Source organism: Scyliorhinus torazame, chromosome 5, assembly GCF_047496885.1.
Source record: "Scyliorhinus torazame isolate Kashiwa2021f chromosome 5, sScyTor2.1, whole genome shotgun sequence".
Lineage (NCBI taxonomy): Eukaryota > Metazoa > Chordata > Chondrichthyes > Carcharhiniformes > Scyliorhinidae > Scyliorhinus > Scyliorhinus torazame.
Genome location: NC_092711.1, coordinates 326,301,619 through 326,326,929, shown reverse-complemented (window position 1 = coordinate 326,326,929; position 25,311 = coordinate 326,301,619). Strand labels below are relative to the sequence as shown.

The 25,311-nt window shown below is 52.0% G+C and overlaps 1 protein-coding gene across 2 annotated transcripts in view; it reads left to right on the top strand.

Moving 5' to 3' along the window:
* The window catches only part of ints6l (integrator complex subunit 6 like), a 179,176-nt gene that overhangs the window by 76,746 nt on the left and 77,119 nt on the right, over positions 1–25,311 (top strand). For both annotated transcript variants that reach the window (XR_011946715.1, XM_072505993.1), the window contains exon 8: positions 13,089–13,241. Coding sequence is in view for 1 of the 2 variants with exons in the window: in XM_072505993.1 (XP_072362094.1) it covers positions 13,089–13,241 (153 nt within the window). In the remaining variant the exon portion in view is untranslated. The remainder of the gene's footprint in view (positions 1–13,088; positions 13,242–25,311) is intronic.

Below are 25,311 nucleotides of genomic sequence, written 5' to 3'. Positions count from 1 at the left end.
TGTGCGGAGTCTGCACATCCTCCCCGTGTCTGCGTCGGTTTCCTCCGGGTGCTCCGGTTTCCTCCCACAGTCCAAAGATGTGCAGGGTAGGTGGATTGGCCATGATAAATTGCCCTTAGTGTCCAAAATTGCCCTTGGTGTTGGGTGGAGGTGTTGAGTTTGGGTAGGGTGCTCTTTCCAAGAGCCGGTGCAGACTCTGGGCTGAATGGCCTCCTTCTGCACTGTAAATTCAATGATAATCTATGATTAATCTAGGACAAAGGTTCGGCACAACATTGTGGGCCGAAGGGCCTGTTCTGTGCTGTATTTTCTCTGTTCTATGTTCAACCCCCCTTTCCCAAAAATATTTGAAAGGATCTTGCAGATTTGAAAATTAAATGTGAGTTCCGCGGCTGCTCCCGTTGCTACCTCAGTGTTCACGGCCCCAAAGTTTTGTCCAGGAACCCATTGGGCTTGTGATCCACAGTTCAAGAACCTTTAGCTTTGGGAAAGTGAAGTTTTCCATGTTGGATTTGCCACTCCATAACTTTCTCTAGACTCGTAGCTCTCTGATATATATCTCCACTCGACCAATCCCAATCTCTAGTCCAGGGTTTCCCAAACATTTCAAGCCACGGGTTAACTCCCAAGAGCAACGGGGAACCCAAACATCCACATAATGTTGATGCCCCTTTTGTCACAAAATAGGTGCAAATGCAGAAATCAAATGTAAACCAGTCTTTTCGGCTATATGAATGCATACATTAATCTGAAAATTTTAAAAATCTCTGATTCAAATCCAGCCCCAGGACAATATATCTGCTGCCAGCTCCCACCGTGCCCTCGGCCTTGCTGTTGGCTGTGGTCTGTTCAATCCAGCAACTACGACTTCCGGTTGCGGCTATGCAGAGCTAAGTCACACGTTCGGCAGCTCCCGCTTGGAAAGGACTTTTGGGCTCTTTTCAGGGCCCCCAACGGAATTTTTTCGACATTTCCCAGTGTGGGAGGAAGATTGTAATATTCCCCCAACAGTGTATGACCTGGACCAGGAGCGGGACAACTAAAAAAGAAGCGGTGGTGAACCCAAAGAAAATGCGAGGGAAGAAGAGCAAGATGGCGGCGGGCGGGGACCAGGCAGCGTGGATGCAGTGGGCGCAGGAGCAGCAGGAGGTTATCCAGCGCTGCTTCAGGGAGCTCAAAGCGGACCTGCTGGAGCCGATGAAGGCTTCTATCGACAAGCTGCTGGAGACCGAGACAGCCCAGGGGGTGGCGATCCGCGAGGTCCGACAAAAGATCTCCGACAACGAGGACGAGATCTTAGGCCTTGCGGTAAAGGTGGAGGCGCTCCACAAGAAATGGCAGGAACGGTTCGAGGAGATGGAGAATCGGTCGAGGTGGAAGAATTTGCGGATCCTGGGCCTCCCGGAGGTGCTGGAGGGGTCGGACGTGGGGGCCTATGTGGTCACCATGTTAAACTCGCTGATGGGAGCGGGGTCCTTCCAGGGACCCCTGGAGCTGGAATGGGCCCATAGAGTGCTGGCGAGGAGGCCCAAGGCTAACGAGCTGCCGTGGGCGGTGCTGGTGCGGTTTCATCGGTTCGCTGATCGGGAGTGCGTGCTCAGATGGGCCAAGAAAGAGAGGAGCAGCAGGTGGAGAACGCGGAGGTTTGAATATATCAGGACTGGAGTGTGAAGGTGGCGAAGAAGAGGGCCGGGTACAACCGAGCGAAGGCGGTGCTGCACAGGAAGGGGGTGAAGTTTGGCATGCTGCAGCCGGCGCGACTGGGTCACCTACAAGGACCGGCACCATTATTTTGAGTCCCCGGAGAAGGCGTGTGCCTTTGTTCAGGCCGAGAAGCTGGACACAAACGGAGGGTCGGGATGGGTGGTCGGGGATTGCTGTTGGTGTTACGTTTTGAGGGGGGGTTCTTTGCTCTTGTTTCTTTTTGGTTCGGTGTGGGTGTTTAGGGTGGGTTGGGCACTGTTGGGCCCTGAACGGGCCGGTCAAGCGGGCCCGGGTGTTTGCACACCTGAAGGGGCCGAAGGCGGATGTGGTCATGCTCCAGGAGACACACCTGAAGGTGGCAGACCAGGTAAGATTGAGGAAGGGGTGGGTAGGTCAGGTGTTTCATTCGGGGCTGGATGCCAAAAATCGGGGGGTGGCGATCTTGGTGGGAAAGAGGGTGTCGTTTGAGGCGTCGAGCATTGTGACAGACGATGGCGGCAGGTATGTAATGGTAAGTGGTAAGCTGGAAGGGGAGGGTGGTGCTGGTCAACGTGTACACCCCGAACTGGGACGATGCGGGTTTTATGCGGCGCATGTTGGGTCGGATCCCGGACTTGGAAGTGGGGGGCCTGATAATGGGGGGGGGGAGACTTTAACACGTGTTGGATCCGGCACTGGATCGCTCCAGGTCTAGGACGGGTAGCAAGCCGGCGGCGGCTAAAGTGCTGAGGGGGTTTATGGACCAGATAGGAGGTGTGGACCCTTGGAGATTTGCAAGGCCGGGGGCTAGGGAATTTTCATTCTTCTCGCATGTTCATAAGGCTTACTCCTGGATCGACTTTTTTTATTATGAGTTGGGCGCTGATAGCGAGAGTAGAGGATACTGAGTACTCGGCGATAGCCATTTTGGATCACGCCCCGCATTGGGTAGACCTAGAGCTGGGAGAGGACAGGGACCAGCGCCCGTTGTGGCACTTGGAGGTGGGGCTGTTGGCGGATGAGGAGGTGAGTGAGTGGGTCCGAGGAAGCATAGAGATATACCTGGAGGCCAACGATAACGGGGATGTCCGAGTGGGGATGGTCTGGGAGGCGCTGAAGGCGGTGGTTAGGGGAGAGCTGATCTCCATTAGGGCCCACAAGGAGAGGAGAGAGCAGAGGGAGAGGCTGCTGGGGAGACGGGAGGTATGCGGAGGTGCCTGAGGAGGGACTGTTGAGGGAGAGGCGTAGCCTCCAGGCCGACTTCGACCTGGTGACCACCAGGAAGGCAGAGGCGCAGTGGAGGAAGGCCCAGGGGATGATTTATGAGTATGGGGGAAAGGCAGGTCGATGCTGGCGCATCAGCTTCGGAAGTGGGACGCAGCTAGGGAGATCAGGGGAGTTTAGGATGGGGGAGGGAGTGTGGTGCGGAGTGGGGTTGGGATCAATGGGGTCTTCAGGGACTTTTATGAGGAACTATATCGGTCCGAGCCCCCACTGGAGGAGGGAGGGATGGGCCGCTTTCTGGACCAATTGAGGTTTCCGAAGGTGGAGGAGGGACTGGTGGCGGGATAAGGGCCCCCGATTGGGCTGGAGGAGCTGGACAAAGGGATAGGGAGCATGCAGGCGGGGAAGGCACCGGGGCCGGACTGTTGCCCGGTCGAATTCTACAAAACATGTGGACCTGTTGGGACGGTTGCTAGTTAGGACCTTCAATGAGGCAAGGGAGGGGGGGACTTTACCCCCTGACGATGTCCCGGGCACTGATCTCCTTGACCCTGAAGCGGGACAAGGATCCCCTGCAGTGTGGGTCTTACAGGCCGATTTCGTTGTTAAATGTAGATGCCAAGGTGCTGGTGAAGGTCTTAGCCACGAGAATTGAGGATTGTGTGCCACAGGTGATCCACTAAGATCAAACTGGGTTTGTGAACGCGAATGTGCGGAGGCTCCTGAACGTTATTATGATGCCGGCGAGGGAGGGGGAGGCGGAGATAGTGATGGCAATGGACGCTGAGAAGGCCTTGGATAAGGTAGAGTGGGGGTACTTGTGGGAGGTGCTGAAGAGGTTCGGGTTTAGGGAGGGGTTTGTCAAGTGGGGTAGGCTGTTGTACGAGGTCCCGATGGCGAGTGTGGCCACGAACAAGAGAGGTCTGAGTACTTTCGGTTGCATCAAGGGACGAGGCAGGGGTGTCCCTTGTCCCCCCTGCTCTTCGCACTGGCGATTGAACCCCTGGCTATGGCACTGTGGGAGTCGAGGAACTGGAGGGGATTGGTGCGGGGTGGGGAGGAGCATAGGGTGTCGCTCTATGCGGGCGACTTGCTGCTATATGTGGCGGACCCGGTGGGGGGAATGCCGGCGGTAATGAGGATCCTCTGGGAGTTCGGGGATTTCTCAGGGTACAAGTTCAACATGGGGAAACGCAAGTTGTTCGTGGTTCACCCAGGGGACCAGGAGAGGGGGATTGGCGAGCTCCCACTAAAAAGGGCAGAGAGGAGCTTCAGGTATTTGAGGGTCCAGGTGGCCAGGAGCTGGGGGGCCCTGCATAGACTTAATTTCACGAGGCTAGTGGAGCAAATGGAGGAGGAATTTAAGAGGTGGGACGCGTTGCCCCTGTCCCAGGCGAGTAGGGTGCAGTCAGTTAAGATGACAGTGCTCCCAAGGTTTTTGTTCCTGTTCCTGTGCCTCCCCATTCTTATCCCGAAGGCCTTCTTTAGGCGGGTCAACAGGAGCATAACGGGGTTTGTAGAGGGTGCCATCTCCGCTACTCCACTACTGGGCCGATATCTGGGGTTTGGGTATCTGTGTGTGTCTCTCTCCAGCTGGCACTGAAACTTCAGAGGCCAGGGGATGTCGCACTGGGACACTTCCACTGAAGAGAGCACTGATTCAAGCCTGCCGTTTATTCCTAACCGGCAGCCTGAGACTTATATCACACAGATCTCCAGACCCCTATCAATACCCAGGTGATTCTCTCTCTTGCCGGTGGTGCAACAGCCACCCGGTTCCTACTCCACTAGAGTAGCTTTCCCAAGAGAGAGAATAGGACACTGCTGTTTATTCCCTAACCAGCAGTCTGTCCTGAGTGAATCGCTCAAGATGACCCTCGATTCCTGAACCCGGAATTAAGGTGAGGAGTATTTTAACAATGACTTGGTCAGAGGTCGCTGGTGAAAGATTGAAGAATTTAAACGACTCCAATTGTCATCAAATCAAGGTTTATTGTAAAACCCAGGTCAAAATCATCAACAGAAGAAACACAATACAATCTTATACTCTAATATACACTATGTCTATTCAAAGGTAATATAGCGGACACAACGAAAATTCTTATGCTTACACAGGTTTTAGCAATATCACAGGCACAAAACAAGTTCCCTTCCCCAAAGCCTCAACCACTATTAAAATCAAGGGAGTTTCGTAAGCTGCTGCGGAGTACTTACGGTCACAGGCTGCAGAGCTCAAGTCAGGGGTGCAGAGGTCGAGCCACGAACGAACAGACCCTACTCGAAAACACAGCCCCTTTTATATAGTTATACCTGGCTTTGTTCTGTGATCGGCCAGCCCCTTTTGCATTGAAAAGGTAAGTTTTTAAAGTTCCCGCTGGTCCCGCCCCCTTTGCCGGTCAGACCTGTCGAGATGGGAGTACCTCCCCTAGGTCCGCCTCCAGTCTGTTTTTTGAGATAACGAGGTTGAGCTCCCTTGAAGATTTTCAAAGACTTCCATCTGCTCCGGAGATGCTGCTATGTTGATGGGGTGTTGATTGGATTCTGCTCTGGTGGAGGCCAGGTCATTTACATTTGCATGGGGCTATGACCATCCCATTGTCCTGCTTGCATGCAAGCCTCCTGTGTATTCCCGTGCCCCTTTGTCTGTGTCTTGATGTTATCTTGTTGTCTGGCTCCTTCTTCCTTGTAGCTCCTAGGGGGGTGTTTGTAAATATTTATGTGCTTATGTCCCCACTCAGCTCAGCGGGCCAAGCCTGCTGGGAAAACTGGTTCTGTTCCCTTGGCTGGAAAGTCAGTTTACAGTCTCTGAGTTTCTCCAAAAGGGCCGAATTGCCCGAAAACCTTACAGATGCCCCTTCGATACGTCCCTACCTGCTTGGACCGTATCGACACAGGTGAAGGGCAATTGTGTGCCTTTGTGTGGACCGTAGGTCCCCCCCTCAGCAACATGCGAAATTACAATTCCCAAGACAGTTCCCTTAATCTAGGCTACCCCTGGTTTCAATGAAAGGGAAAGACAAGACCATACTTAATTCAAGCAGACAGTAACATATACACATTTCACCGGAACCCCAAACGTAAGGGTCCCTGTACATATATCACACTCAAGTACACATTTCACCGGAACCCCAAACGTAAGGGTCCCTGTACATATATCCCAGTCAAGTAACTGGGACCCGCGAATCCATACAACTATTTACAATTGCATCTGTTTATTTCATCAAGGATCCTCCTTTCTTGGCTGCACTTCGCTTCTTCCCGTTGAGGGCTCTTCATTTATCCTCCATCGTCGATACCTGCAGCTGAAAGGTTTAGTCCAACTGAGGCGGCAGCATAATGTACCCCCTGTACAACATTTCCTTTGTGGGGGCAAACACTAAACCATTCTCAGGCTCCCCCCTGGTGGTGATCGGACAGTTGTGAGGGTCGATCGGTTGGGCTGTGGGCAGGGGTCGCTTTACCTGAACCAGCAGTTCGGTAGCTTCTACAGTCATCCCTTCCCTGGGCGTTACACATCCCTCCCCACTGCGGTCAATTTATCCTGTTCCCTGGGTTCTGCCACCACCTTACAAAAGTGATTAATGCCCCTTGTGGACATGCCTTGGTAGATCCCCATGAACACAAATAAATGCCCTGGTCAGAAGCCCGCCCCTTATCCCCGCAAACGGTGATCCTACCCGGTGACCCCGTGATGGTCCGTTAGGTGTTGTCCAGTCCGTTCCCAGTCCGAGGACCGATCCCTCATGTCCAGCCTCAGCTTCCTGGGCCACCACCGTCTCCCCAAAGGAACGTCCCCCTCACAGGTTGAACACACCCGCCTGCCCTCAGTCACCCTAACCCGGTCAGTCGAAGGACTCTTCTGTCTCGCCTCTGCGGAGTTCTCCCGGTCCCACCATCGCCGAGATCAGCAAACTCCACATCGTCGGGTGCCCCATCTGTAAAAACAAAACACATTCTTGCCTCTACAGCCCTACCTACCTTGAAGTGCATGGGTGCTATCCGGTGGCGGCAGCAGCTCCTGCTTTGAAGTTGCCGCAGCCTGTCTGGGGTTCTGTGTTTACAGCCCGGCTCCCCAGGGTCCTAGTGCCTGCCGCTATCCGGTGGCAGCAGCAGCTCCTGCTTTGAAGTTGCCGCAGCCTGTCTGGGGTTCTGTGTTTTACAGCCCGGCTGCACCAGGGTCCTAGTGCCTGGTGCTTCGTCATTTTACCCTTGCACCAGGCGCTTCTGTGTTCCCACGATCCTAAATACTTCACACACAACTACACACTAATTAGAACTAACAGGGGGGGAATGCTATATACAATGCCACCCGTCTCCGGGTGGCCAAATTAAAACTGTGCCCCGCTAAACTGGGGCAGTTCACCTGTTTGGTCCAATGGCTCGGGCCAGACCGTCCCCTCCCGGGGGTTCGGGCTGCCCCTTGCCTCTCCTTTCCCAACAGGGTTCGGTGATCCCTCATCGCTCCCTTCCACTCGGGCCCCCTTACTGCGGGACCGGGTGACAGGGAGGTGTGATGGGGACCATCTTACCGGGGGCTTGGAGACCCGATTGCTCCCTCGTCCCCCGACTGGTTCCCAAGCCCAAGGTGATACCTTCACTTCCTCCGCCTCCTTAGCCTCTATACTAAGGCAGGCTACCTGACCCACAGGTAAGGGCTTGGGAATCCTTACTGTCCCTGGGCTGGGTGCTTGCAGCACGGTCGGTTTCTTTGGGACTGCCCCTTCGGGACAGCACCTTGTCACCGGTTGTGTGACCGTGGAGTCAGGGACCTCCCCCACCGTCGTTAATTCTACGGGGGGTTTCTCCACTACCACCCCCCGTCTTCCCCCCACCCTGCTCTTTTTTGTCCTTATGGGGTGGAACAATTTAAATTGACTGATGTGGCGTTCGCATGGGTCCCACCTTAAGGGATTTAAACTGCAAATAGCCCCTGAGGCAGCCTCCAGAATGGGACCCTGCACCTGGACCGGACCAGGGTCTGGGGCTAGAACTACCCCTGCGCTCCCTTTTTCCTGAGGCTGCTCCCTGGGTAGTCATACGGGTTCTTGTGGTGTGGGTGCGGGCAGGCCCTGGCCCGTTGCCATTGCCACCTGTCCCGACCCAGCTGCTAGGCTCTGCAAAAAGGCTAAAAGTTTCTTTACCTCGAAGGTTTCCGGGGCAGCTGCTCCTGCCGCCGGGGTCTGACTCTCTACTGCGGGAGCCCTCTCCTGCTTGCTAGGGTTTTTACATTCCCTCTTGAAATGCCCGGCCTTCCCACACCCGTAGCATACCGGTTTCTCGTCGGAGGTCCGGGTGCCCTCATGCTTCCACTCTCTCTTAGGGGCTGCTGGCGCGATTTCATGCACCCTACCCTTAAGGGGCTTGTCCTCACCCCTCTCCCCATTACGATATGCGAGGGTAAGTTTCCTGAGGACCTCTTCCTCGTTAAGGGCCGGGGTCTGCGGGTCGAACCAGTGTTCGGCTTTTGCCCTAACGTTAGGGAGACAATTGGCAACTAGGGTCTTCAGCCAGTGGGCGGTTCTTTCCCCTAAATTCCGTCTATCCGCTTGAATCCCGCATGCCTCCATATAGACAGTCCACAGTCTGTCTGCGAACATGGTGGGAGATTCCCCTGGTTGCTGCTTGGTTTCCCCCACCCTCATGAAAGGGCTCCCCAGATTCAAGCCCATTGCCTCCAGAACAGCAGTCTGTGCTGCCGCCCAGGTGTCAGGTCTTCCCCCATTCCCAGAGGTCACTGTCCTGCATAGCTGGGCATCTAGGGTTATCAGGAGCATCTTTATTTGCTCCCCTTCGTCGCAGTCATTGATGTTGGCAGCCTGTTCCACCTCCATAAAATGCAGCGACGGATCCCCCTTTGGAGTTAGTCTGGGAACGTGGGCCACCATCCCCCTGAGCGCGGATGCCCCATGAGGAACGATAATGTCGCCCTCAACCGGTCCCCTATTTGCCATCCCCGCCGGGGGACCATACCTCCTTTGCCTGACAGGGCACATCTGCCCTACCTGGGGTTCCTGCTCCTCCTCCCCACTGTCCAGCTCTCCTGCCTCGTTGGGTAGCCCCCCTGTCCCCGGGCTAGCTACCCATATAGGAGACGCCGCTATCTGGGGATACACCACTGACCCCCCTTGGACCTGCCCCTGACCGGGCGGTCCAAACCCTACCTGCTGACCCGGCCCCATCACCGGCATCCCAGGCAGCGGTCTGTCCCCATCCCATGGGGACCCACATACGAAACCAGGCGGACACGCCGCCAGCTGGGGGTACCCTGCCGACCCCCCTTGGACTTGCCCCTGAACGTGCAGTCCGTTCCCCGCCTGCCGACCCGAGCACGATCCCGGTGCCTCAGGAGGCGGTCTCTTCCCCTTGGCCTGTGGGGAATCATCCGCTGCGAGGAGCACCTTGCCCCTTGGGGACCCCCCTGGACCTACCAGGTGTATCTGTCCCCTGACCTTGGACAAGGCCTCCTCCAACTCCGTTATTCGTGCCTGGCACGGCCCATGGGCACAGTCCCCTACTTCCTCGCGAGCCACTCGGTACGCTGCCTGGATGTCCCGGAACTTCCCCTCCAGCTTCCTACACTGCTCTGTACTCCGAGCATAGAGTTCCTGGAGCCTCCGTTCCTTTTCTTTACCCTCCACTATCTGGCAGTGGAGATAGTCCTTCTCACACCGGTTAGACTCGCTTTCCTGTTTCATTTCTGCCATTTCTTCCCGCAGTCGTTCCGCTGCGCTAGCGCTGTCCCCTGCGCTGGCCCTCACTTCTCTCAACTCCTGCTCTAACTCTTCGACCCTATCCTCTGTTTTGACTACCTGCTCGGACAGGCAAACCAGCCAAACTGCCTTCTCCAAGTGCCTTTTGTGCGCCTTACTGTCTGTCCATGCAGCCGCTGCCATTACCGGTTGCTCCGCATTGATTAATTCTGAAACCCAAGGTTTGGTGAGGTTGACCTTTTGCCACAAATACGAGGATATTCTCTCCTCCATTTTGCTTTGTTCCCTCACCCCCTCTGCCAAGTCACATACTCCAAACCACCGGGCTCCTGCCCCGGTCGCCATTGTAGAGGGTGCCATCTCCGCTACTCCACTACTGGGCCGATATCTGGGGTTTGAATATCTGTGTGTGTCTCTCTCCAGCTGGCACTGAAACTTCAGAGGCCAGGGGATGTCGCGCTGGGACACTGCCACTGAAGAGAGCACTGATTCAAGCCTGCCGTTTATTCCTAACCGACAGCCTGAGACTTATATCACACAGATCTCCAGACCCCTACCAATACCCAGGTGATTCTCTCTCTTGCCGGTGGTGCAACAGCCACCCGGTTCCTACTCCACTAGAGTAGCTTTCCCAAGAGAGAGAATAGGACACTGCTGTTTATTTCCTAACCAGCAGTCTGTCCTGAGTGAACCGCTCAAGATGACCCTCGATTCCTGAACCCGGAATTAAGGTGAGGAGTATTTTTAACAATGACTTGGTCAGAGATCGCTGGTGAAGGATTGAAGAATTTAAACGACTCCAATTAGCATCAAATCAAGATTTATTGTAAAACCCAGGTCAAAATCATCAACAGAAGAAACACAATAAAATCTTATGCTCTAATACAACTAAGTCTATTCAAAAGGTAATATAGCGGACACAACGAAAATTCTTACGGTTACACAGGTTTTAGCAAAATCACAAGGCACAAAACAAGTTCCCTTCCCCAAAGCCTCAACCACTATTAAAATCAAGGGAGTTTCGTAAGCTGCTGCGGAGTACTTACGGTCACAGGCTGCAGAGCTCAAGTCAGGGGTGCAGAGGTCGAGCCACGAACGAACAGACCCTACTCGAAAACACAGCCCCTTTTATATAGTTATACCTGGCTTTGTTCTGTGATCGGCCAGCCCCTTTTGCATTGAAAAGGTAAGTTTTTAAAGTTCCCGCTGGTCCCGCCCCCTTTGCCGGTCAGACCTGTCGAGATGGGAGTACCTCCCCTAGGTCCGCCTCCAGTCTGTTTTTTGAGATAACGAGGTTGAGCTCCCTTGAAGATTTTCAAAGACTTCCATCTGCTCCGGAGATGCTGCTATGTTGATGGGGTGTTGATTGGATTCTGCTCTGGTGGAGGCCAGGTCATTTACATTTGCATGGGGCTATGACCATCCCATTGTCCTGCTTGCATGCAAGCCTCCTGTGTATTCCCGTGCCCCTTTGTCTGTGTCTTGATGTTATCTTGTTGTCTGGCTCCTTCTTCCTTGTAGCTCCTAGGGGGGTGTTTGTAAATATTTATGTGCTTATGTCCCCACTCAGCTCAGCGGGCCAAGCCTGCTGGGAAAACTGGTTCTGTTCCCTTGGCTGGAAAGTCAGTTTACAGTCTCTGAGTTTCTCCAAAAGGGCCGAATTGCCCGAAAACCTTACAGGTTTATGTGGGCGCGAGAGAAGGGTGTCCATCCAACTGAGCTAAACCGGAGGGTCAGCCTTGGGGAGGGTTGCACTGTCTGAAGGTCAGCGCTGGAGTGAGCGCTGCACTGTCCGAGGGTCAACGCTAGAGTGAGCGTTGCACTGTCCGAGGGTCAACGCTGGGGGAAGCGCTGTACTGTCCGAGGGTCAGCACTGGGGGAAGCGCTGTACTGACTGAAGGTCAGCGCTTGAATGAGCGCTGCACTGTCCGAGGGTCAACGCTGGGGGGAGCCCTGCATTGTCCGAGGGTCAACGCTGGGGGAAGCTCTGTACTATCCGAGGGTCAACGCTAGAGTGAGCGCTGCACTGTCCGAGGGTCAACGCTGGGGAAGCACTGTACTGTCGGTGGGGTCAACGCTGGGGAAGCGCTGTTCTGTCCGAGGGTCAGCGCTGGGGAAGCGCTGTACTGTCGGTGGGGTCAGCACTGCACTGTCCGAGGGTCAGCGCTGGAGTAAGCGCTGTTCTGTCCGAGGGTCAACGCTGGGGGGAGCACTGCACTGTTGGGAGGGTCAACACGGGAGCCCTGCACTGTCGAAGAGGCAGTGCTGGGCGAACGCTGCACTGTCGAGCGAGCAGTACTGGGGGAGCACTGCATTGTCGGAGAATCGGGGGTGGGGGGGCGGCGGGGAGCGCTGCACTGTCGAAGATTTATTACTGAGTGAGCTCTGTACTATCGGAGGGACAATTTAGAGGGAGCACTGCACGGAAAGGTACCGCCCTTCAGATGAGCTATACCATGCTGCCATTTCCCCCTCTGATGTTCTCCAGGTATTCTGCCAATGCCTAACCCTCAGTGAAACAGGTCATACATAGCATTGCTGTTTGTGAGAGCTTGCTGTGCACAAGTATGCTGTTGTATTTCACTATATTACCACTGTGGCTGCATTTTCAAAATATCTTGATTGTGAAGAACTTTGTGTTCCTACGCAGTTGTGAGCAATGAGATGTAAATGCAAGCTCTTTTTTCATGCAGGTTTTGAGGATAGTATTTGGAAACTATTGTAGACCAACCTTGTATGTCACCAACATTGTGATGACAAGTCTTAATGTCTTACTATTTTGCCCTGTTTTTAAATAAATTTAGAGTACCCAATTATTTTGCTTTTCCAAGTAAGGGGCAATTTAGCGTGGCCAATCCACCTGTCCTGCACATCTTTGTGTTGTGGGGTGAAGCCCACACAGACACGGGGAGAATGTCCAAACTCCAGACGGACTGCGACCCAGAGCCATACAAGTGCTCACTTCTTGAAATGATTATTTCAAACTGGAGTTACTGAGCTGAGCACCAAGGTAGCCTGCAATGTAAGGATACGCTGAATATGGTATCTAATTCTTGCAGGAAAATTATTTTGATTTTCAGATGGGAGCAAAATGTGATGTCACTGTGGACTGGTCTTGTTCACTTTTTGGCTTTTGGTTGATAATAGTCAGGAAATATAATGAACAGGAAGGAGTGTCATTGCGAGTTCTTCAAATAATGCACTTCTCTAGGAATCGGAAATGGGCTGCAGGAATGCAGAGTCCTGTCTGTATTGTTTTCATATCTTTCCGACCTTTGTCACTATTTGATTTTTACCTGATTTTAGTGTTGCAGCAGAAAATTGTGGTTTAGTTTGGCAGGTTTATTTTGAATAAGGACACCCACTACCAATACAGCAAATTGTGGAATCTGTGCTCCCTTCCTATATTGGCAAAAAAATGTTCCCAAGTACATAATTAATACCTATTGTCCTCTTGTGTTTGCTCCACAGCCTCCTCGTACGGCTCACCCTGTAGTAAGGTTCTCCTGTGGGGATTGTGAACCAATGGTCATTGACAAATTACCCTTTGACAAATATGAACTTGAACCCTCACCTTTGACCCAGTATATTCTAGAGCGCAAATCCCCTCACACCTGCTGGCAGGTAAGTGCACGACTGACTCCAGTGAATGTGTATTCTGCATTTGTACTTTCAGGACTTTCCTTTGGGACTCTGATTTTGAATTTTACTCTCCTGTATTGTTGAGAATTGTTATATTAGAGGCTGTCTGGTAACACCAGTAGACTGGCCAAGTAGGGAGACACATGTGTTTCACCATAGCAATGGAGTCCTAATAGAGGAAATTGTTTTCCATGTCAGTTGCAGTTCTTGCTTCTGAATCAGAAGGACATGCATTCAACATCTAACTGACATTTCCATGCAGTATTGAGGGGGAATGCTGCATGTCTTTTGGAAAACTGTTCAATTGAGCTGCATCTACCTGTATAGGTGGATATAAAATATCCCAAGTCACTGTTTGAAGAAGAACAAGGAGTTCTTCTGGGACGTCACAGTGACACACTGGTTAACACTGCTGCCTCACAACGCCAGGGACCCGGGCTCATTTTCGGCCTTCGGTAACTGTGTGGAGTTTGCACTATCTCCCCGTGTCTATGTAGGTTTTAAAAAAAGTTAATATATGGGTTGAGAGCGTCACTGGTTAGGCCCAGCATTTATTGCCCATCCCTAGAAGGTGGTGGTGAGTTGGCTTCTTGAACCGTTGCAAGCCCTGAGGTGTAGGTGCATTCATGGTGCTGTTTAGCAGGGAATTCCAAGATTTTGCCCAGGAGGCCTGCCCTGGTAGCCACAGTATTAATGTGGCTGGGTCCAGTTCATTTCTGATCAATGGTAACCCCCAGGATGCTGATTGTGGGGGATTCAGTGATGGTAATGCCATTGAATACAAAGAACAAACAAAGAATAAAGAAAATTTACAGCACAGGAACAGGCCCTTCGGCCCTCCCAGCCTGCGCCGATCCAGGTCCTTTATCGAAACCTGTCGCCTATTTTCCAAGGATCTACTTCCCTCTGTTCCCCGCCCATTCATATATCTGTCTAGATGCATCTTAAATGATGCTATCGTGCCTGCCTCTATCACCTCCGCTGGCAAAGCGTTCCAGGCACCCACCACCCTCTGCGTAAAAAACTTTCCACGCACATCTCCCTTAAACTTTCCCCCTCTCACCTTGAAATCGTGACTCCTTGTAATTGACACCCCCACTCTTGGAAAAAGCTTGTTGCTATCCACCCTGTCCATACCTCTCATAATTTTGTAGACCTCAATCAGGTCCCCCCTCAACCTCCGTCTTTCCAACAAAAGCAATCCTAATCTACTCAACCTTTACATAGCTAGCACCCTCCATACCAGGCAACATCCTGGTGAACTTCCTCTGCACCCTCTCTAAAGCATCCACATCCTTCTGGTAATGTGGCGACCAGAACTGCACGCATGTGGCCTAACCAAAGTCCTATACAACTGTAACATGACCTGCCGACTCTTGTACTCAATACCCCGTCCGATGAAGGCAAGCATGCTGTATGCCTTCTTGGCCACTCTATTGACCTGTGTTGCCACCTTCAGGGTACAATGGACCTGAACTCCCAGATCTCTCTGTACATCAATTTTCCCCAAGACTCTTCCATTGACCGTATAGTCCGCTCTTGAATTCGATCTTCCAAAATACATCACCTCGCATTTGCCTGGATTGAACTCCATCTGCCATTTCTCTGCCCAACTCTCCAATCGATCTATATTTTGCTGTATTCTCTGACAGTCCTCCTCGCTATCTGCAACTCCACCAATCTTAGTATCATCTGCAAACTTGCTAATCAGACCACCTATACCTTCGTCCAGATCGTTTATGTATATCACAAACAACAGTGGTCTGAGCACGGCTCCCTGTGGAACACCACTAGTCACGCTTCTCCATTTTGAGACACTCCCTTCCACCACTACTCTGTCTCCTGTTGCTCAGCCAGTTCTTTATCGATCTAGCTAGTACACCCTGAACCCCATGCGACTTCACTTTTTCCATCAACCTGCCATGGGAAACTTTATCAAACACCTTACTGAAGTCCATTTATATGACATCTAGCCCCCTTCCCAGCCACTTCCTCAAATACTTCTATTAGGTTTGTAAGACATGACCTTCCCTGCACAAAACCATGCTGCCTATCACTGATAAGTCTATTTTCTTCCAAATGTGAATAGATCCTATCCCTCAGTATCTTCTCCAACAGTTTGCCTACCACTGACGTCAAGCTCACAGGTCTATAATTCCCTGGATTATTCCTGCTACCCTTCTTAAACAAAGGGACAACATCAGCAATTCTCCAGTCCTCCGGGACCTCACCCGTGCTCAAGGATGCTGCAAAGATATCTGTTAAGGCCCCAGCTATTTTGTCCCTCGCTTCCCTCAGTAACCTGAGATAGATCCTATCCGGACCTGGGGACCTGTCCACCTTCATGCCTTTTAGAATATCCAAAACTTCCCCCTTCCTCATGCCGACTTGACCTAGAGTATTTAAACATCCATCCCTAGCCTCAACATCCGTCATGTCCCTCTCCTTGGTGAATACCGATGCAAAGTACTCATTAAGAATCTCACCCATTTCCTCTGACTCCACACATAAATTCCCTCTTTTGTCTTTGAGTGGGCCAATCCTTTCTCTAGTTACCCTCTTGCTCCTTATATACGAATAAAAGGCTTTGGGATTTTTCCTTAACCCTGTTAGCCAAAGATATTTCATGACCGTACTCCTGTTTCCTTGGGTGCAGAAACCTCCAAGGGTCCACCACTCCCATTTACACCATTAGCCTAGCCAGCGCCTTCCCCCCCCACCGATGGGACCAGCGAGCGCGGCCGTGATCTGTCCAACCGTGGCTCCTGCACCAAGTTCCAGTCCCCCCCCCCCCCCACACAATCAGTTTGTGTGTGTCCAAGTCGGGGATGGCCCCAAACACTTTCTTCGCGAATCCCACATCGTCCCAATTGGGACTTAACAGCGCCACTAATCTCCCCTCCAGCGCCCCTGTCACAATCACATATCTACCCCCTGATCTGCCACCACCTTCTCCATCTGGAAGCGTACCCTTTTGCTGCCCAACACCGCTACCCCTCAAGCCCTTCCATCAAATCCAGAGTGAAACACTTGACTAACCCAGCCCTTTTTAAGTCTCACCTGGTCCTTCACCCTTAAGCGAGTCTCCTGCAGCATTGCCACATCGGCTTTCAAACTTTTAAGATGCGCAAGCACCCTTGACCTCTTGACCGGATCTCGCGTTCCACCTGACTATCCTAACTGGGAGTCTCTCAGCCCCCCCCCCCCCCCCACCCTTCTTATCCACCATCATCATACCACCGGGCCCTGCCCCATGAGCCTGACCCTCCCCTGTCCATTGTTAACATCGAACCACCCCACCCCCCCCATCCCAAGAACCCCCCCTACATCTCCCAGCATCAATCCCCCCCCCCCCCCCCCCCCCCCCCCCCCCCCTCTCGCTCGCCTCGTAGGCCCATTGAAGCCTGCTATCCAGGCTCCAACGTCCGCAGCCCTCCTCTCACCTCACCTCCGTTCGTTAGCTGACTTTAGTTAGCTCGCGCTGGTAGCCTTCCCAGATATATCGTCCCCTTCCACCCAGTCCCAGAGAAAGAAAAAAACAAAACCAACAATCCAACCCATACAATTCACTAACGTAAGATTTAACCATCGCAACACAGAACGCCAATCAACCCAACCATTAACGTGAACTGTGTAACAATGCAAAGAGAAGTAAATTACAATACACATCAGTAAAAAGAAAGTTGTAGCATTTATACATTTTCCAGCTGCCCAAACACAGTCCACAGTCTCTCTTCCAGTTCCGCTCCTCACGTCTGTCCCAAGCCTTCTGCCCTCACAAACGCCTCAGCCGCCTCCGCTATATCAAAATAAGTCTTTGGCGTTATACGTTACCCTCAGCTTCGCCGGGTACACCATACCAAATCGCACCCCCTTTTTGTACAATGCCGCCTTCACTCGCCCGAACGCCGCTCGTCTTTTTGCCAACTCCACCGTCAAGTCCTGGTAGATCCGAACTGCAGTACCAGCCCACAGCACCTCACGCTTCTGCTTCGCCCAGCTTAATACCTTCTACTTCATGCAGAACTTATGGAAGCTGATAATTACTGCCCTTGGTGGCTCGTTCACTTTGGGCTTCAGCCTTAATGACCAATGAGCTCGGTCTAGCTCATACCGGGAGGGGTTCTCACCTTCCCCCATCAGCTCCGCCAATATCTTAGCAAAGTATTGTTTTGGCCTTGGGCCCTCTGTCCCTTCGGGCAAGCCCACAATTCTCAAATTGTACCGTCTTGAGCGGTTCTCCAAGTCCTCGAGCTTTGCTCGGAGTCCTCAGTTGACCGCCACCACCCTCCGCAGCTCGTCCCCCATTGAGGTGAACTGGTCGCTGTGCTGTGACACGGCCTCCTCCACTTCCTTCATCTTCTCGCCCTGCTCTCTCACCTCGGCCGATGTCTTTGCCACAGCTACCCTCACTGGGGCGATTGCCTCCTCCACCAATGACTTCAATGCGACCACCGTCTCCTTCCTCAAGGCCTCCATGTGCCTCGCAAACTGTTTTTCCAGCTTCAACCGCCATCACCTCGGTCATCTTCTCCCCCGTAAGTTCCGCCATCTTGTCAGCACTTTTGCTCGTCCTCTCATTCAGCGGCGAACCCGCGTTTCCTCCTTTCTTCGACGCTGCTCTTCGCATCATTTAGCGGCTTATTGTTTTTCCTTCTTTTCTTCCCCCTTCACCCTCCCGTCCTTCATCAACCAAGCAATTTTTCTTCCTTCACACAAAAAAAAGGGAAAAAGGAGAGAAAAAAAAAACTTTCGCCAAACTTCTTTCTCTTCTCCTTTACATTCCCCCAGAGTTCCCCTGGGACCGGACCTCAGCCTTCTTATTTCATCCTAGGTGGGAGCCATCTGATGTGGGACATCCAACCTACATTGCCCCCTGGCCTCGGGCCTGCCGCCTCGGCCTCCTTTTGGCTCCGCCCCCGCTGCTCCGACCTGCGATGGGGCCAGCGCCTCAGCCCCCGCCGCCTGACACCCGCGCGGGGTTCTTCACCGGTTTTTAAACCGGCCCCGCTAGCTGCCCGTGACGGCACCAAAGGCCGACGACAGTCGGGGGATGATCGATGAATCGGGGAAATCCCCAAAAGCGCCACAAATCGTGGCCACTGGCGGGAGCTCTTGATGCGGCCGCCCTGCTCGCATACGCCACCTGAAGACATGATGGTGACTTTTAAGGAGCATCGTGACAAATAATAATAATCTTAATTATTAAGAGCGCCAGAAATGGCAAACGCAGCTCTGTCGGCCCTGCAAAGTTCTCCTTACTAACATCTGGGGGCTTGTGCCAAAGTTGGGGGAGCTGTCTCACAGAATAGCAACCAACAGAGTCATACTCACAGTCATACCTTACAGACAACGTCCCAACGTCTCACCGGCATCCATGAGGCGCTGTGGGCCATCAGCAGCAGAATTGTATTCAACCACAATCTGCAACCTACTGGCCCGCGTATCCCCCACTCTACCATTACCACCCAGCCAGGGGATCACCCTGGTTCAATGAAGGGTGCAGGAGAGCTTGCCAGGAGCAACACCAAGCACCCTGAAAAATTGGCGTCAACCTGGTGAAGCTACAACACAGGATTACTTGTGTGCCAGACAGCATAAGCAGCAAGTAACAGACAGAGCGAAGCGATCCCACAATGAACTAATCAAATCTAAGCTCTGCAGTCCTGCCACATCCAGCCTTGAATGGTGGTGGACAATTAAATAACTCACTGGAGGCGGAGGTTTCACGAATATCCCCATCCTCAATGATGGAGGAGCCCAGCACATCTGTGCAAAAGACAAGGCTGAGGCATTCGCAACAATCTTCAGCCAGAAGTGCCGAGTGGATGATCCGTCTCGGTCTCCTCCGGAGGTCCCAGCATCACAGATGTCAGTCTTCAGCCAATACGATTCACTCCCCGTGATATCAAGAAATGGCTGAAGGCATTGCATACTGCAAAGGCTATGGGTCCTGACAATATTCCGGCAATAGTACTGAAGATTTGTGCTCCAGAATTTGCCGCACCTCTAGCCAAGCTGTACAACACTGGCATCTACCCGGCAATGTGGAAAATTGCCCAGGTTTGTCCAGTACACAGGAAACAGGACAAATCCAACCCAGCCGATTGCCAGCGTTTGATAAAGTTTCCCATAGCAGGTTGATGGAAAAAGTGAAGTCATGCGGGGGTGTACTAGCTAGATGGATAAAGAACAGGCTGGGCAACAGGGGACAGAGAAGAGGGTAGTGGTGGAAGGGAGTGTCTCAAAATGCAGAAAGGTGACTAGTTGTGTTCCACAGGGATCCGTGCTCGGACCACTGTTGTTTGTGATATACATAAATGATCTGGACCAAGGTATAGGTGGTCTGATTAGCAAGTTTGCAGATGATACGAAGAGTGGTGGAGTTGCAGATAGCGAGGAGGACTGTCAGAGAATACAGCAAAATATAGATAGATTGGAGAGTTGGGCAGAGAAATGGCAGATGGAGTTCAATCCAGGCAAATGCGAGGTGATGCATTTTGGGAGATCGGATTCAAGAGCGGACTATACGGTCACTGGAAGAGTCCTGGGGAAAATTGATGTACAGAGAGATCTGGGAGTTCAGGTCCATTGTACCCCTGAAGGTGGCAACGCAGGTCGATAGAGTGGCCAAGAAGGCATACAGCATGCTTGCCTCCATCGGACGGGGTATTGAGTACAAGAGTCAGCAGGTCATGTTACAGTTATATAGGACTTTGGTTAGGCCACATTTGGAATACTGCGTGCAGTTCTGGTCGCCACATTGCCAGAAGGATGTGGATGCTTTAGAGAGGGTGCAGAGGAGGTTCACCAGGATGTTGCCTGGTATGGAGGGTGCTAGCTATGAAGAAAGGTTGAGTAGATTAGGATTGTTTTTATTGGAAAGACGGAGGTTGAGGGGGGGACCTGATTGAGGTCCACAAAACTGAGAGGTGTAGACAGGGTGGATAGCAACAAGCTTTTTCCAAGAGGGGGGGTGTCAATTATAAGGGGTCACGATTTCAAGGTGAGAGGGGGAATGTTTTAAGGGAGATGTGCGTGGAAAGCTTTTTACGCAGAGGGTGGTGGGTGCCTGGAATGCTTTGCCAGCGGAGGTGGTAGAGGCGGGCACGATAGCATCATTTAAGATGCATCTAGACAGACATATGAACGGGCGGAGAATAGAGGGAAGTAGATCCTTGGAAAATAGGCGACAGGTTTAGATAAAGGATCTTGATTGGCGCAGGCTGGGAGGGCCGAAGGGCCTGTTCCTGTGCTGTAATTTTCTTTGTTCTTTGTACTTGTTTTTCTCAGTCCATAAGGTATACTCGCGGATCGACTTCTTTGTGATGGGGAAGGCTTTGTTGGCTGGGGTTAAGGGGCCTGAATACTTGGCAATTGCAGTGTCAGATCATACTCCGCATTGGGTGGATATGGTACTGGAGAAGGGGGTAGCGCAGAGGCCGGGGTGGAAACCGGATGTGGGGCTTTTGGGTAACCATGTGTTCTGTGAGAAAATTGAAACGGTAATTAAGGAATATGTAGGATTCAACTGTACGGGTGAGGTGTCAAAGGCAGTCGTCTGGGAGGCTCTAAAGGCGGAGGTGAGGGGCGAGGTAAGTTTGTTTAAGGCCAGGGTGGACAAAGAAGAGGGGTTGGAGCGGCAGAGGGTAATAGATGAGATGTTGGAGGTAGATAGGAATTATGCAGAAGATGGGGTCCGAGCGAAGCTGGAAAAGAGGAAGGAACTACAGGCGAGCTTCGACCGACTGTCTACCAGGAAGAAGGTGCGCCAACTGAGGCAAGCAAGGGTTGCAGTTAAGGGACATTCTTCAAGTGAGGGATAGGGCAGGGAAGTTGGTGGTGGCTCCGGAGCTGGTTAACAAGGTTTTTGAGGAGTTTTATGAGAGGTTGTACAGGTCAGAGCCACCTGGGGGAGACCGTGAGATGCAGGAATTTCTAGATGGGTTGGAGTACCCGAGGCTAGGGGAGGGGGACAGGGCTACATTAGAAGGAGCAATGGTGGAGCAGGAGATCAAGGATGCGATTGGGAGGATGCAGTCGGGGAAGGTGGCAGGGCCGGATGAGTTTCCGGTGGAATATTATGAAAAAATTCAAGGATAAGCTGGCACCCCTGATGGTGGGATGTTTGAAGAGGCGATAGGGAAGTGGGGTGTTGCCACAAACCTTGGGGCAGGCATCGATTTCTCTGTTGCTAAAAAAAGATAAGGATCCGACGGAGTGTGGGTCATATAGGCCCGTATCACTTCTGAACGCGGACACAGGTATTGGCGAAGGTACTGACGGGTAGGCTAGAGGAGTGCTTCCCGAAGGTGATAGGTGAGGATCAGACTGGGTTCGTGAGAAGGAGGCAGCTTTTTTCGAACATTGGGAGGGTTTTGAACATCGTTATGGCACCGGCGGAATGGAAGCAAACAGGTGGTTGTGGCATTGGACGCCGAGAAGGCATTTGACCGGGTAGAATGGGGGTACTTGATGGCAGTTCTGGAGCGATTTGGGATTGGACCAAGATTTGTGAACTGGGTAAAGCTACTATATAAAGAGCCGAGGGCGAGTGTCCGCACAAACAACATCAGCTTGAGATACTTTTCTCTCCACCGTGGGACGAGGCAGAGATGTCCTATGTCCCCCCTGCTGTTTGCACTTGCGATTGAGCCGTTGGCCATCGCATTCAGAAGTTCGGGAGCATGGAAAGGAATGGTGGGGGTGGGGGGGGGGGTAGAGCATAGGGTGTCCTTATATGCCGACGACTTGCTGTTATATGTGTTGGAACCGAGTGTGTCGATAGGGGGAATGTTGGAGCTACTGCGAGTATTTGGGTCTTTCTCGGGGTACTAGCTGAACCTAGACAAGAGTGGGTAGTTTGTGGTGTCTCGGCCAGGGGTGGGGGGAGCTGCCATTCCGTAGGGCAGGGACTCACTTTAGGTATCTGGGGGTGCAGGTTGCCCGGGAGGCTTCGCAGGTACAACATCTCTAGTTTGGTGGGGAGAGTGAAAGCCGATCTGGCAAGGTGGGATGGCCTTCCTCTGTCACTGGCAGGTCGGTACAGGCGGTTAAACTGAATGTGTTGCCGCGATTTCTGTTTATTTTCAATGCCTACCGATTTTCCTGCCAAAGGCTTTTTTCAGGGAGATTGAGGGAAGGATTACCTCATTCCTATGGGGAGGGAAGGTGGCCAGAGTGAGAAAGGTGCTGCTACAGAGGGGAAGGCAGGCAGGGGGTTTGGGTCTTCCGAACCTGATGTACTACTACTGGGCGGCGAATGTGGAGAAGGTGCGGAGCTGGGTCAGAGGGGTTGATTCCCAGTGGGTCAGAATGGAGGAGAGTTTGTGCAGGGGGTCGGGGCTGAAGGCACTAGCAACAGCACCGCTCCCGATAGCTCCGGGGAAATACTCGGGGAGTCCGGTAATAATAGCTTCATTGAAAATCTGGAGGCAGTTTCGCCAACACTTCAGGTTGGGGACAGGGTCAAGGGAAATGCCGATTCGGGGGAACCACAGATTTGAGCCAGGGAGGTGGGATGGAAATTTTCGGAAATGGGAAGAGAAGGGGATTAAGATGCTAAAAGATTTGTTTCTTAGGGGTCGGTTTGCAGGACTGAAGAAGCTGGAAGCGAAGTATGGGCTGGAGCAATGAGAAATGTTTAGATACATGCAGGTTCGAGATTTTGCCAGAAAGGAGATACATAGCTTCCCGGAGGAACCGGCCTCCACATTGCTGGAGGAGGTGCTGACGAGAAGGGGACTGGAGAAGGGGGTAGTGTCAGTGGTGTACGGAGCTATTTTGGAAAAGAATAAGGCACCGCTGGAAGAAATCAAAGCAAAGTGGGAGGAAGAGTTGGGAGAGGTTATAGAGGAGGGGGTCTGGTGTGAGGTGCTCCGGAGAGTGAATGCCTCCACCTCATGTGCGAGGTTGGGGCTGATACAGCTGAAGGTGGTACACAGAGCACACCTCACGAGGGCGAGGATAAGCCGATCCTTTGAAGGAGTAGAAGATGTGTGTGGGGGGGGGGTGGCGCTGCCGCTAATCACGTTCATATGTTTTGGTCCTGTCCAAAGCTAGAGGATTACTGGAAGGAGGTTTTTAGGGTAATTTCCAAGGTGTGGTGCATGTGAAACTGCACCCAGGTCCCCGGGAGGCCATATTCGGGGTGTCGGACCAGCCAGGGTTGGAAACGAGTGCGGAGGCAAATATCTTGGCCATCGCCCGAGGGAGGATCCTGTTGGGATGGAGAGCAGCCTCTCCACCCTGTGCCCTGGCGTGGCGGGGGGGCCTGTTGGAGTTCTTGACTCTAGAGAAGGTTAAGTTTGAATTAAGGGAAAGGACGGAGGGGTTCCACAAGTCATGGGCATTATTCATTATGCACTTTCAAGAACTGGATAACATCGAACATTAGTTGGTGGGATGGGTGGGGGGCTGTGTGTATTAAGGGTGACTATGGGTAATCCCTGATTCCTTTTTGTCATTTGGTTATGTGAACATGCGGCCTAATGTTTGGGGGTTGGTAGGAGAATGGGATCGTCACCATCGTACTTGTTTTCACTATCTCCTCCGACTGCTAGTTCCAGACTCCCACCACCCTCTTGTGTAACAAAAACTTGCCTCGTACTTCTCCTTTAAACCTTGCCCCTTGCACCTTAAACCTGTGCCCCCTAGTAATTGACTCTTCCACCCTGGGAAAAAGCTTCTGACTACCCACTCTGTCTATGCCCATCATAATCTTGTAGACCTCTATCAGGTCGGCCCTCAACCTCCGTCGTTCCAGTGAGTTTCTCCAACCTCTCCTCATAGTTAATGTCCGACATACCAGGCAACATCCTGGTAATCTTTTCAGTACCCACTCCAAAGCCTCCACATAATAATAATCTTTATTGTCACAAGTAGGCTTACATTAACACTGCAATCAAGTTACTGTGAAAAGTCCCTAGTCCCCACATTCCGGTGCCTGTTCAGGTACACTGAGCGAATTCAAAATTACCTAACAAGCACGTCTTTCGGGACTTTTAGGAGGAATCCGGAGCACCTGGAGGAAACCCACGCAGACCTGGGGAGAACGTGCAGACTCCCCACAGACAGTGACCCAGGCCGGGAATTGAACCTGGGACTCTGATGCTGTGAAGCCATAGTGCTAACCACTATGCTACTGTGCTGCCCAGGTGTGGCGACCAAAATTCAACACTATATTCCAAGTGCGGCCTAACTAACGTTCTATAAAGCTGCAACATGACTTGCCAATTTTTAAACTCAATGCCACGGCTGATGCAGGCAAACATGCCATATGTCTTCTTGGCTACCTTCTCCACCTGAGTTGCCACTTCAGTCACCTGTGTACCTGTACACCCAGACAATACTCTTAAGGTTTCTGCCATTTACTGTATATTTCCCATCTGTATTGGACCTTCCAAAATGCATTACCTCACATTTGTCCGGATTAAACTCCATTTGCCATCTCTCCGTCCAAGTCTCCAACCAATCTATACTCTGCTGTACCCTCTGACGGCCCTCATTGCTATCGGCAATTCCACCAACCTTTGTGTCGTCCGCAAACTTACTAATTTACATGAACCAGTTTTCATTTTTCTCCCAAATCATATTATATATATTACAAATATATATGTGTGTGTATGTATGTATATGTATGTATATATATATATATATATATAGCAAAAGCCCCATCACTGATCCCTGAGGAACACCACTAGTCACAGCCCTCCATTCAGAAATGTACCTTTCAACTGTTATCCTCTGTATTCTATGACCGAGCCAGTTCTGTATTCATCCTGCCAGCTCGCCTCTGATCCTGTACAACTTCACCTTCTGTACCAGTCTGCTATGAGGGACCTTGTCAAAGGCCTTACTGAAGTCCATGTAAACAACATCCACAGCACTCCCCTCATCTTCGTCACTTCTTCAAAAATCTCTGTCAAGTTAGTGAGACACTACCTCCCTTCACAAAACCAAGTTGCCTCTCGTTAATACGTCCACTTATTTCCAAGTGGGAGTAAATCCTGTCTCGAAGAAGCCTCTCCAATAATTTACCTACCACTGACGA